Below are 14,285 nucleotides of genomic sequence, written 5' to 3' on the forward strand. Positions count from 1 at the left end.
TGCGATTCTATAAGTAAAAACGTGAGGTTTGTTGGTATCAGGTAAGTACATGGCAGGGATGTATTTTGTTCTAGCTAAAGAAGGAACAGCCTCCTACTGTGCTAAGTACCTATCGGCAGTCATATTTCTCGGTGTGTCTGTACCATTAGTCACTCTCACTCAGATATCATTAACATGGCATAACTCATGGCAAAATGTGTAGAATTGCACGAAATTAACTTTTAAAATGCTAAAATGTCTCTCCAAGGTAAAATGGGTAGAATTGCAGGATTTTTTAAAATAAATAGCAACATCTTATCTCTGCCCCATTGCAATATGGGTAGAACAGCTTAGGGCCCCCAAAAGGCTAGAGCCGGCCCTGCTGTGTATGCATGTCTCACATTGAGTCAATGCTGAAACATCAATCCATGGGGGAGTGACAAGTCAGTGCCACATTTTCATTTGTGCCAAAATCAAACTGAAAGAAATGTTACCTTGCAAATTCAGCAGGCTATGGTGTGAAATAGGCTTTTAGAAGTGCCATCATTGTTTTATTACTTATCGTTAAGGTTAAGGTTAGGCATATGGTTAAGAGTAGGGTTAGCTTTAAAGTCAGATTTTAAGACCCATGGGGCGGCGCACAATTGGCCCAGCGTCGTCCAGGGTAGGGTAGGGAATGGCCAAATAAAAAAAAGAATGTATGTACTCACTAACTGTAAGTCGCTCTGAATAAGAGTGAATGACTAAAATGACTAAAATTAAAAAATTTAAGAAGAGAAATTTGACAAATAGGTGGGGTTTATTACTTTGTGGCAACTAGTGATGACCCGTTAACCAGGAGAAACACATCTTAAAAGCCAACTAATGCTTGATCCGATATATTTTAACCTTTATTTATCTAGGCAAGTCAGTTAAGAACAAATTTTTATTTACAATGACGGCCTACACCGGCCAAACCCGGACGTATATAGGCTTATGCAATAAAGAACAATAACTTATGTTTATAATATAAATGTTTTGTAATCATTTGTTCATATAGGTCATCATATGAAACTTACTGGATAATTTGCACACAAAAAATACATATTTTTGCAAAGTAGTAGTTATAAGCGCAATGATAGTAAACGATTACCGTAATAGTAGGCTAGCCTAATAATGTATTTTATATACTTTTAGGCTACAAATGTTAAAAACGCACACAGTAGGGAGGTAGCCAATTAATGTATACTTTTTTTCGTTTTAAATCAACTGAAACTTTTCAAACACAAAATCTATTCAAGAACCTCCTCGACCATTAGAACAGAATACTTTTATTTCGTTTAACATTATTTTGTTGAGTTCATAAAACGCATTCAAGTGCAGTTATTGAAATGAACAAACATGTTATAACAAAGAGCTATGGAGGCATATAATGGGTTGTAATAAATTATAGGCGTACAAGTTTTTCCCCAAATATATTGTGACAATTTCTTTGGATCTACAACGCACATAATTACAGCAAATTAAAATAGCTAAATGAAATGGTTATTTTGAGAATATTGTCTTATTGAAACTGCAAATGATATTGGTTAATTGACAGAAGCCACGCCATTGACTTTTCAATGTTTAACCAGTCAGCAAAAACATTCCTCCATAAAAAATTTAATGGATATAAAACGAATTTCTAAAATGTCCTGAACTATTTTGTCAACAAGACAAAATAAATCGTATTTGAACTACACACGTACTTTGGTTGAAAAATAATGTGGTTTATAGGGGTTCATAGCATGGCTGAGTGATATATAAAAACATTGGGGATTTATTGCAAATAAACTTCAGTGCCATCAGTGAACAAATTACAGTATCATCAACACACAAGCGCAACCATATTCCACAGACTCAAACAATGTTGTTATCTATTATGCATACATTCCGCATTAGAAATGTTAAAATGCCATTTGGGTTGATAGCAAACACTTCAATCTTAATTAATCAGGCTATGAAAAAAAATCTCATCATTCTAATCAGCGTTAGATTTATGACCTAGGAATATGAGTCTCTGTCTTGATAGGAGTCTATACCGCTGACCAACTGTTGCATACATTGAAGCTGATCCATGCAATCTTTGATGGATACGCGTTTTGCCGCTGGCGCACGAGAACCCTGTGGCGAGGAATCGCTGTTTACCTCTGACATAGGCCTACAGTCCAATGGAGCAGCAATAGGACTATTTGCAATGGTGTGACAATTCACGTCTCTATCAGTCATAAGATGAATAGATGTCGGGGGCGTCGAACAGTTGTCTGGTGCGCTATTGGGAATGGAGTAGGGTCTGAACCGGGTACGAAGGCGCACTGGGGTTGATGCTTTGGTGGAGAGAGCAGCCGTTGCGGCCAAATAGGAGTAGGGATAGGGGAAAATACCACCAAATGGAGAAACCGTGAGACCCTATATGGGAAACAAAGAAAGAGCGGTTAGGGCTGCAAAGTTTGCTGCTATTTTAATAATTAAGGACTTAAATTAGCCTAATTATTTAATATACGACGTCATAGGCTTAAAGGCCGCCTATTGAGTGAGTATTGTTGCTGAATTAATAGATGATAGGCATACCTGCGATGCCATAGCATGCTGCTGAAAGTTCAAGGGTAATCCTGACGTTCCTGACACTCCTTGTACAGAAGATACTGCGATACCAGCCGTGCCCATGGTGCACACTCCGCCAGATGACACAGCCGCCAGCATGTGCCCCATTGCTGTCGCTGCTTCACTGGATATAGGTGCTCCCTGCATGTTGACTTGGGCATTGTGTAGGAGACGGTGAGCGACACCCAAGGGGTTGAGAATATATCTTGTCCAATCCGGGGGATAAGAATAGCAGTGTGAAAAACTGTTGCGTCCTAAGCCTGCGATGTGAGCGCTTTGGTCCGTTTCCACGGTTATAGGCTGGAAGTGCCCTCTTGCCCTCGGATCCTCTGCTCCAAAGCAACTTGTCATACCGCCAGTTATGGAATTTATATGGTCCTGTTTTGGATCCTCCGAGTCTGTTTCGGTCCTGAGTGAGTCCGTTGAAGCCCTGTCCGCTTTGTCGTGGACTGTGGTAACATTTGGCTCAGGTTTCAGTTCCTCGGTGGTGGTTGAAATATTTCGCAAGTCTTGTCCAACATTATGCCCATTTTTGCTTTCTTGACCACTTTCGTTGTCACTTTCGCAGCCCTCTAACATGATTTGGTTAAAATACAATGTTGTTTGTAAACTGAGAACAAGCTGAGGCTAAACATTTTACCATTACAAGATATTATGGTACGAAGGCTACAAATGTATTAATTTCGTTATCATACAAACTCACCGGTTGATTTTGCGTTTCCTGCGCCTCTCAGTGGAGCCTCATCCAAAGAGTCACCAGAGGTTTCACTGAACTTTTGTGTATTTATCCCCAATTGTTTCCTAATAAAAAAAGAACATTTTAGTAGGCCTATTGACAATTAAGAGTTTCTACAAGTATTTAGTATATTTATTTACATTTGTCGTTTTTTGTCTCACTTTTTTTCTCTTCTACCATTGCCAGTGTCACGGAATCCTTTTGCGAAAGGATTGTTATCAATTTTCAGTTGTGTAATCTGAAAATAGAAATCACTGTTAAAGACGGTAATGTTTCTAAACATTAGACCAGTAACTACATTTTAACACTAATAATCAGTCTCATAGGCTATAGGCTAGTGATAAGGCAGGAGATTCAAACAAAATATTTGTCCCCAAGAAGTTTGTAAATGGTTTATAAGCAGTTAATAAACGTTGTGCAAATATATTGCACATTAGAACAAAATATTTGAAAACACAAACATCAACATTTCATTACTTGCCAAATATTGAGCCTTGGGCATAATATCTATAAAGTATAGCTATGACTATATGTCAGTAATTCATTTAGACCTGGATTTAAGTCTATATCAATGCAATAATTGTTCATCATCATCTATAAACTCTTTATGCAATATATAGTACCAGTCAAAAGTTTGGACACACCTACTCATTTAAGGGTTTTTCTTTATTTTTACTATTTTCTACATTGTAGAATAATAGTGAAGATATCAAAACTATGAAATAACACATATGGAATCATTTAGTAACCAAAAAAGTGTTAAACAAATCAAAATATATTTAACATTCTTTAAAGTAACCACCGTTTGCCTTGATGACAGCTTTGCACACTCTTGGCATTCTCTCAACCAGCTTCATGAGGTAGTCACCTGGAATGCATTTCAATTAACAGGTGTGCCTTGTTAAAAGTTAATTTGTGGAATTTCTTCCCTTCTTAATGCGTTTGAGCCAATCAGTTGTGTTGTGACAAGGTAGGCTTGGTATACAGAAGATAGCCCTATTCGGTAAAAGACCAAGTCCATATTATGGCAAGAAAAAGCTCAAATAAGCAAAGAGAAATTACAGTCCAGAACTTTGAAAGTTTCTTCAAGTGCAGTCGCAAAAATCATCAAGCGCTATGATGAAACTGGCTCTCATGAGGACCGCCACAGGAATGGAAGACCCAGAGTTCTGCTGTAGAGGATAAGTTCATTAGAGTTAACTGCAGCTCAGATTGCAGCCCAAATAAATGCTTCACAGAGTTCAAGTAACAGACACATCTCAAAATCAACTGTTCAGAGGAGACTGCGTGAATCAGGCCTTCATGGTCGAATTGCTGCAAAGAAGCCACTACTAAAGGACACCAATAAGAAGAAGAGACTTGCTTGGGCCAAGAAACACAATCAATGGACATTCGACCAGTGGAAATCTGTCCTTTGGTCCAAATTTGAGATTTTTGGTTCCAACCGCCGTGTCTTTGTGAGATGCAGAGTAGGTGAACGGATGATCTCTGCATGTGTGGTTCCCACCGTGAAGCATGAAGGGGGAGGTGTGATGGTGTGGGGGTGCTGACACTGTCAGTGATTTATTTAGAATTCAAGGCACACTTAACCAGCATGGCTACCACAGCATTCTGCAGTGATACGCCATCCCATCTGGTTTGCGCTTAGTGGGAATCTCTTTTGTTTTTCAACAGGATAATGACCCAACACACCTCCAGGCTGTGTAAGTGCCATTTGACCAAGAAGGAGAGTGATGGAGTGCTGCATCAGATGACCTGGCCTCCACAATCACCCGACCTCAACCCAATTGAGATGGTTTAGGATGAGTCGCAGGGTGAAGGAAAAGCAGCCAACAAGTGCTAAGCATATGTGGGAACTCCTTCAAGACTGTTGAAAAGCATTCCAGGTGAAGCTGGTTGAGAGAATGCCAAGAGTGTGCTGTCACGGTTAACTAAGCCAGAACCCAGAAGCAGACCAGGACAAGGTACGTTGAGACAAACGTGAGTGTTTATTAATAGATTCCGAGTGAGGCTGAATAATCCAGGGAACAGAGCGGGTGGCGTGGATGGGTTGTTGAGGGTGCAGTGGTTGGTCCGGTACTGGCTCGGCAGCCGCCGACCATCAGGCAGAGGTTGGGTGAAGGTTCCGGGTGAGAGACTGCAGACAGAACAAAACGGAGGTCAGTACACAGCAAGTCAAAAGGTGCAAAACAACAAAACTAACACTAATGGCTCAGAGACTGATACGCTGACAAACATACTGTTCATGGCTAACGATCCGGCAGGAACTGGATGTTGGGCCAGAGCCTAAGAAGGGTGATGATCAGGACCAGGTGTGCAGATTGCTGATGGGATGCAGGTGCGGAAAACAAGAGCGCTCCCCGGAGCGTTCCCGAACCCTCGGGAAACTGGAGATTACGAACAGGAACACTAGTCACCAGACAGGACCCGACTCAGACAGCCGGGATCGTCACAGTACCCCCCCTCCGACGAACGCCACCGGGCGGACTCCCCGGAGCCCCAGGATGGAGGCGGTAGAAGTCACTGATGAGGTCCGCATCTAGGACCTGTCGCCGCGGAATCCAACTCCTCTCTTCAGGACCATACCCCTCCCAGTCCACGAGATACTGGAAACCCCGGCCCCGCCGTCTGGAATCCATGATGCGACGCACCGTGTAGGCAGGACCACCTCCGATCATCCGAGGAGGAGGAGGAGGAGGCGGAGGAGGCAACAGAGGACTGAGGAAGACAGGCTTGAGGCAGGAGACATGAAAGGTGGGATGGACTCTGAGCGTCCTCGGTAGTTTGAGTCGAACTGCCACTGGATTGATCACCTTCTCCACCACAAACGGACCAATGAACTTCGGTAACAACTTCCTAGACTCAGTCCGTAAAGGAAGATCCCGTGTGGCCAACCAGACCCTATCTCCGATGGTATAGGTGGGAGCGGGGATCCGGCGACGATTCGCCTGGAGCTGATACCGGTCCGAAACTCTAAGGAGTGCCTTTCTGGCCCGATGCCAGGTCCGGTGGCAACGACGAATATGGGCCTGAACAGAAGGCACTGAGAGCTCCTTCTCCTGAGAAGGGAACAAGGGAGGTTGGTAGCCATACAGGCACTGGAAGGGAGACATCCCAGTGGCAGATGTAGGGGAGAGTATTGTGGGCATACTCAACCCAAGGCAACTGAGAGACCCAGGAGGTGGGGTTGGAAGAAGCCAGGCAGCGTAGCGTGGATTCCATCTTCTGGTTGGCTCTCTCCGCCTGACCATTAGATTGGGGGTGAAAACCAGATGTGAGACTGACTGTAGCTCCAATGGCCAAACAGAAGGACTTCCAGACAGCAGAGGTAAACTGAGGACCACGGTCGGAAACGATATCACTGGGCAAACCGTGGACCCTGAAAACCTCCCTAACCAGGATCTCGGACGTCTCCGAGGCAGAGGGAAGCTTGGCAATAGGCACAAAGTGGGCGAACTTGCTGAATCTGTCCACGATAGTCAGAACGACCGTGTTCCCCTCAGAAGCGGGCAACCCAGTGACAAAGTCCAGGGCCAGATGCGACCATGGTCGCCGGGGAATAGGAAGGGGGTGAAGTAGTCCAGAGCTGGGCCGATTGGTACTCTTATTCTGCGCACACACCGGACAGGCAGCAACATAACCCCGAGTATCCTCGGCCATGGCAGGCCACCAAAAACGTCTGCGGAAGCGCCATCGTCCGAGCCACGCCAGGGTGACAAGCCATCTTGCTGGCGTGGGACCATTTGAGGACAGCAGGACGAACCGACTCAGGCACAAACAACCGACCGGGTGGACCGTTACCGGGACCGGGCTGAGTCCGAAGGGCCGCCAGCACCTCCTCCTCAATCTTCCACATAACTGCTCCCACGACGCAGTTCCGGGGGAGAATTGTCTCGGTCTTGGACCCACTCTCCTCCGTCTTGGAGAACATCCGGGACAAGGCGTCCGCCTTGCCGTTCTTAGATCCAGGTCGGAACGTCAGGAAAAACTTGAATCGTCCCAAAAACAACGCCCACCTGGCCTGACGGGAGTTGAGACGTTTAGCCGATTGCACGTAAGCAAGATTCTTGTGGTCAGTCCAGACAATAAACGGTTGCTCCGCCCCTCCAACCAGTGGCGCCACTCCTCCAAGGCAAGTTTCACCGCGAGAAGCTCCCGGTTACCCACATCGTAATTCCTCTCCGCAGGCGAAAGGCGACGAGAGTAGTAGGCGCAGGGATGGAGTTTACTGTCCGTGGAGCATCGCTGCGACAGGATGGCGCCAACTCCCACATCAGACGCGTCCACTTCAACGACGAACTGACGGGCCGTGTCCGGTTGAGAGAGAATCGGTGCGTTGGTGAATCGCCTCTTCAAATCCAGAAACGCACGATCCGCCTCCGGATTCCACTTGAAGGTCCTGATACTGGAAGTCAAGGCAGTTAATGGAGCGGCCACACGGCTGTAATCCCGGATGAATCTGCGGTAGAAATTCGCAAACCCCAAAAATCTCTGGAGCTGCAATCTCGTACCGGGCTGGGCCCATTCCAGAACCGCTCTAACCTTCTCCTGGTCCATCCTAATCTCTCCCCTGGAGATGATGTACCCGAGAAAGGATGTCGTGTGGGCGTGAAACTCGCACTTCTCGGCCTTCACGAACAGGCGATTCTCCAACAATCGCTGCAGAACCTGCCGGACATGCTGGACGTGGTCGGAAGGTTCCTTCGAGAAGATCAGGAATGTCATCCAGGTAAACAAACACAAAGAGACCGATCATATCTCTCAGGACGTCGTTCACCATACTCTGGAATACCGCTGGAGCATTGGTCAGTCCAAACGGCATCACCTGATACTCGAGTGACCCATCGGTGTATTGAAACCCGTCAACCACTCGTCCCCCTCTCTGATCCGGACCAGGTGATACGCATTGCGTAGGTCTAGCTTGGTGAACACCGTAGCACCCTGTAAGGAGTCGAAGGCAGCACTCATCAAGGGCAGGGGATACTTGTTCTTGACCGTGATGTCATTCAACCCCCGATAATCAATACACGGTCGAAGAGAGCCATCCTTCTTACCCACAAAGAAGAATCCAGCCCCCAGGGGTGATGACGAGGGACGAACGAGACCAGCAGCTAGGGACTCCTTGATGTAGGTCTCCAACGCCCTCACGTTCAGGTCGGGAGATACTGTATAACCTTCCCTTGGGGTAGACAGCTCCAGGAACCAGGTTGATGGCACAATCATATGGTCGGTGGGGAGGGAGTGACAGAGCCTTCTGCTTACTGAAAACTTCCCCCAAATCGTGATATGTCTCGGGAACCAGGGACAAATCTAGGGGTTTAGCCTCAATCACCTGACTGGGAACCGAATGGGGGCAGGCAGTCTTGAGACAGTTAGCATGACAATCAAGGCTCCAACTCGTTACCTTGCCCGTCACCCAATCGAACGTGGGATTGTGTTCCTTCAGCCAGGGGTATCCAAGGACCAGAGGAACATGGGAAGACGGCAGAATGAAGAATGAAATCATCTCAGAATGATTCCCCGACAACCGCATCTTAACCGGTTCAGTCCTCATCGTGATACGTGCCAGACTACTGCCGTTCAGAGTGGTCGCTTCAATGGCTTCCGGCAATTGCTCCTTGGAAAGCCCCAGCTGTTCCACCAACTCGGCATCAAGAAAGCTTCCATCGGCACCTGAATCGATAAAAGCGTTAAGCGCTAAGCTCTGATTCCTGTTCACAAGGGTAGCCGGGAAACGGGGTCTGACAGAGGTACTGAGAGGTTGAAACTGGCTCGCTAAAAGTCCTCCCAACTTTAGCGAGCCGGGCAGTTTGACGACCGCCGGGAACAAGTGGAGATGTAATGTCCCGAGCTACCACAGTAGAGGCAGCAGTTGGTCTTACGTCTATGTTGACGCTCCTCCTTGGTTAACCCGTGCCGCCCCACTTGCATGGGTTCAGAATCGGGAGAGAGGACCTCTCCACTAATCCATTGTGGTGGAGAATGATCGACGTGTTCTGGTCCACCACCCGACCCGACTGGGAACTGAGAAGCTGATCGATTGGACGGACCCCATTGCTTCTCCCTCCTTCGCTCTCGGACTCGATTATCCACCCGAATAGACAAAGCTACCAAGCTGTCCAGGTCACTAGGCTCGGATAGGAGATCAACTCATCCTTGAGCTGCTCCGACAGACCCTGGTAAAAGGCCGCTTGCAGAGACTCCTCGTTCCACCCACTCTCCACAGCCAACGTCTTGAACTCGATCACGAAGTCGGCCACGCTGCGAGTTCCTTGGCGGGCGAAAACAGGCGCCTAGCTGCGTCCCTCCCTCGGACGGAATGGTCGAAGAGCTTCCTCATCTCGGCCGTGAACCCCTGGTATGAAGCCATGCAGGGATCCTGTCGTTCCCAAACGGCTGAAGCCCACTCCAGCGCTCGACCACGCAGCAACTCAATCACAAAGGCTATCCTAGCCTTGTCTGTGGCATAAGAGTAGGGCTGTAGATCGAACACTAGTCCACACTGCATAAGGAAGGAACGGCATCTTCCCAGCTCCCCCTCATACTTATCCGGCGTCGGAACCTTGGGCTCACGGATGGACACAGCTTCAGAAGCGGCAGGCGAGATGGGTGAAACCGGTAGTGGATCCTCCACCGGACACTTGCGTTGGTTCTGGACCTCCGTCAGACCGGTAGAAAGGTTCCGAACTGACAACGCGATCTCCCTGTAGTACCATGCTATGATGGCCCAACATCTTCTCCTGCTGGGTAATAGCATGGCGAACAGAGTCCAGGTCCGCTGGGTTCATTACTGGCCGGATCGTTCTGTCACGGTTAACTAAGCCAGAACCCAGAAGCAGACCAGGACAAGGTACGTTGAGACAAACGTGAGTGTTTATTAATAGATTCCGAGTGAGGCTGAATAATCCAGGGAACAGAGCGGGTGGCGTGGATGGGTTGTTGAGGGTGCAGTGGTTGGTCCGTACTGGCTCGGCAGCCGCCGACCATCAGGCAGAGGTTGGGTGAAGGTTCCGGGTGAGAGACTGCAGACAGAACAAAACGGAGGTCAGTACACAGCAAGTCAAAAAGGTGCAAAACAACAAAACTAACACTAATGGCTCAGAGACTGATACGCTGACAAACATACTGTTCATGGCTAACGATCCGGCAGGAACTGGATGTTGGGCCAGAGCCTAAGAAGGGTGATGATCAGGACCAGGTGTGCAGATTGCTGATGGGATGCAGGTGCGGAAAACAAGAGCGCTCCCCCGAGCGTTCCCGAACCCTCGGGAAACTGGAGATTACGAACAGGAACACTAGTCACCAGACAGGACCCGACTCAGACAGCCGGGATCGTCACATGTGCAAAGCTGTCATCAAGGCAAAGGGGGGTTACTTTGAAGAATATAAAGTATATTTTAATTTGCTTAACACTTTCTTGGTTACTACATGATTCCATATGTGTTATTTCATAGTTTTGATGTCTTCACTATTATTCTACAATGTAGAAATTAGTAAAAATAAAGAAAAACCCTTGAATGAGTAGGTGTGTCCAAACTTTTGACTGGTACTGTATACAGGTAAAAGTCAGTAAATTAGAATATTTTGAAAAACTTGATTTATTTCAGTAATTGCATTCAAAAGGTGTAACTTGTACATTATATTTATTCATTGCACACAGACTGATGCATTCAAATGTTTATTTCATTTAATTTTGATGATTTGAAGTGGCAACAAATGAAAATCCAAAATTCCGTGTGTCACAAAATTAGAATATTACTTAAGGCTAATACAAAAAAGGGATTTTTTAGAAATGTTGGCCAACTGAAAAGTATGAAAATGAAAAATATGAGCATGTACAATACTCAATACTTGGTTGGAGCTCCTTTTGCCTCAATTACTGCATTAATGCGGCGTGGCATGGAGTCGATGAGTTTCTGGCACTGCTCAGGTGTTATGAGAGCCCAGGTTGCTCTGATAGTGGCCTTCAACTCTTCTGCGTTGTTGGGTCTGGCATTCTGCATCTTCCTTTTCACAATACCCCACAGATTTTCTATGGGGCTAAGGTCAGGGAGTTGGCTGGCCAATTTAGAACAGAAATACCATGGTCCGTAAACCAGGCACGGGTAGATTTTGCGCTGTGTGCAGGCGCCAAGTCCTGTTGGAACCTGAAATCTCCATCTCCATAGAGCAGGTCAGCAGCAGGAAGCATGAAGTGCTCTAAAACTTGCTGGTAGACGGCTGCGTTGACCCTGGATCTCAGGAAACAGAGTGGACCGACACCAGCAAATGACATGGCACCCCAAACCATCACTGATGGTGGAAACTTTACACTAGACTTCAGGCAACGTGGATCCTGTGCCTCTCCTGTCTTCCTCCAGACTCTGGGACCTCGATTTCCAAAGGAAATGCAAAATTTGCTTTCGTCAGAAAACATGACTTTAGACCACTCAGCAGCAGTCCAGCTCTTTTTTTCCTTAGCCCAGGTGAGACGCTTTTCGCGCTGTTTCTTGGTCAACAGTGGCTTGACACGAGGTATGCGGCAGTTGAAACCCATGTCTTTCAAGCGTCTCTTGGTGGTGGATCTTGAAGCCCTGACTCCAGCAGCTGTCCACTCCTTGTGAATCTCCCCCACATTTTTGAATGGGTTTTTTTCACAATCTTGACTAGGCGCGGTGATCCCTATCGCTTGTACACTTTTTTCTGACCACAGTTTTTCCTTCCCTTTGCCTCTCTATTAATGTGTTTGGACACAGAGCTCTGAGAACAGCCAGCCTCTTCTGCAATAACCTTTTGTGTCTTTCCCTCCTTGTGCAATGTGTCGATGGTCGCCTTTTGGACAGCTGTCAAATCTGAAGTCTTCCCCATGTTTGTGTAGGCTTCAGAACTGGACTGAGAGACCATTTAAAGCCCTTTGCAGGTGTTTTGAGTTAATCAGCTGATTAGTTTGTGGCACCAGGTGTCTTCAAAATGTAACCCTTACACAATATTCTAATTTTGTGACACACGGAATTTTGGATTTTCATTTGTTGCCACTTCAAATCATCAAAATTAAATGAAATAAACATTTGAATGCATCAGTCTGTGTGCAATGAATAAATATAATGTACAAGTTACACCTTTTGAATGCAATTACTGAAATAAATCAAGTTTTTCAAAATATTCTAATTTACTGACTTTTACCTGTATATAATTTATATTTTCCAGAGTGTTACCAATACGAAAAATACATTGTTATTCTGAAACTTGCTTTATGAAATTATGAAGGGCCTACCTTATCGTTTTGATATGCAGTTACAGCAATGAATTCGGTCTCAGAAAAGACATAGGTCTTGAACGTGCTATAAGGTAGTTTGAGGATATCGTTGGCCCTCACAACGTGAAACCTGGGCTGGTATTTGTGCATGGAGTTAAGAATCGTCTGTAATTGGAGACAACATACATTTTAAATAATAAATTAGGCCTAGTCATCAACTCGAACTTTACGCAGTTTAAGAAAAACTAGTCTTTCAGTTATATTGCAATATGAAAATACATTAGATGAGTCAAACTGCACTGTAAATAGCCTACATTATTAACACTAGTATTTTTGGAACTTACAAACCCATGCTTGTCCGAGATGTTGTTTGTCAATTTTAGTTTGTGAAAATTGACCACTTTTGACATCCATTGCTCGCCAGAAGCGGGACTGTCTGGGTGTATGTACATCCTTTTAGGCATTTCAGGATCTGCCTTTCCTGACACCATCCAGCCGGAGTTGTGAAACTTGTACCTGAAGTCGTCGGCTGCCACAATGTCCATCAGCAAAATATATTTTGCCTTTTGGTTCAAGCCAGTACATCTTGCTTTGAACGGTGGAAACATGCGCCTGGAGAAAAGGTAAAACATATCGATTCTAAATCACAGACGTATAGAATAAAAACGAATAACTTTATAGGCTATGGTTATTTATGATATTTTATAACATTTACCTTCCTGATTTTGTTATGACCATTTCAGTGCCGAATTTGTGGAATTGTGTCCAAAGGTCCCTCGCCTCCAAGTTAACTTTTGGATCATCCTCGTTGGCTTCGGTCTCCAGCGTTTTAGGAGGCCTGAGCTTGGCAGACTGGGTTGCAGCATGCTGTTCCAGCGAGGCTTTGCGGAGGATCGTTTCAGCATTGGCCGGATCCAGCATGGGATGCCTTTGCGCAACGGGCAAGTGAAGAGACCTGTGGGAAGTTAACGCAATGGTAGGAAAAAACTGAGGTTGTCGGGCCAGCATTGCGTCGAGGGTGAAATCCGAAGCAGTGTTTGGTAAAAACGTTTGGAATGCCATATCTCCTGGTAAAACTGGATCTCTCATTCAAAAGTGAATCCTCTTCATGTCAAGGTAGGACAACCGATGTCTTCATTAATTTCTTAAATGCACACGTTTTGATATTTGGGATAGGTTATATTCAGTCTAACTGTCACATTTCCTCAAGTGTATTTCAAGCTGGTATTTTGTTGCCATTTCATCGTAATTAAATTTAAAATGTAGTTTACCCTTTTCAGAAGAGAAAAGTAGGCCTACCCATATGCCACCTATTTCGATTAGTCTAGTTTGTGTCGAAATTAAATCCAAACAAACCGGTTGCATTCGATAAGTGCATCTCCATCTCATTCCAAGGAATTATCTTCTATTCTTAGCATTATATTAGGCTTCCAGGGGAAAAAGAAAACCAGGATAGAGGCAATAGCCTATCCCATCAAAGACCTAGCGTGCATCTAGCACATGTTCTTCCTTCTGAACTGCGCGAATATGTTACGAAGTCGGAGCCGGAGTTGATTGGCACTTTGACACTTTGGACCTTGTATATTCCATTATGGGTGTGGTTTCACGGGTCAGGTGGGTAGAGTTCAGTAAGCAGTATTGTAACATTGGGTGTTGGGTTCATATGCAATTCGGTCTCTGCCACTTCACTGGTGATCGAAAGACAACTTTGCA

The 14,285-nt window shown here is 45.6% G+C and overlaps 1 protein-coding gene across 1 annotated transcript; it reads right to left on the bottom strand.

Moving 5' to 3' along the window:
• Positions 1-1,373: 1,373 nt before the first annotated feature.
• tbx3b (T-box transcription factor 3b) lies at positions 1,374-13,661 on the bottom strand. Its single transcript, XM_041900044.2, has 7 exons — positions 13,288-13,661; positions 12,917-13,184; positions 12,591-12,737; positions 3,499-3,575; positions 3,305-3,402; positions 2,569-3,173; positions 1,374-2,406 (listed from the first exon to the last, which is right to left on the bottom strand). Exons 1-7 carry the CDS (start codon positions 13,659-13,661, stop codon positions 2,002-2,004), a joined length of 1,974 nt encoding a protein of 657 aa, XP_041755978.2. The 3' UTR covers positions 1,374-2,001.
• Positions 13,662-14,285: the final 624 nt, after the last annotated feature.

The sequence above is a fragment of the Coregonus clupeaformis genome, chromosome 16 (genome assembly GCF_020615455.1).
Source record: "Coregonus clupeaformis isolate EN_2021a chromosome 16, ASM2061545v1, whole genome shotgun sequence".
In the NCBI taxonomy this organism is placed as follows: Eukaryota; Metazoa; Chordata; class Actinopteri; order Salmoniformes; family Salmonidae; genus Coregonus; species Coregonus clupeaformis.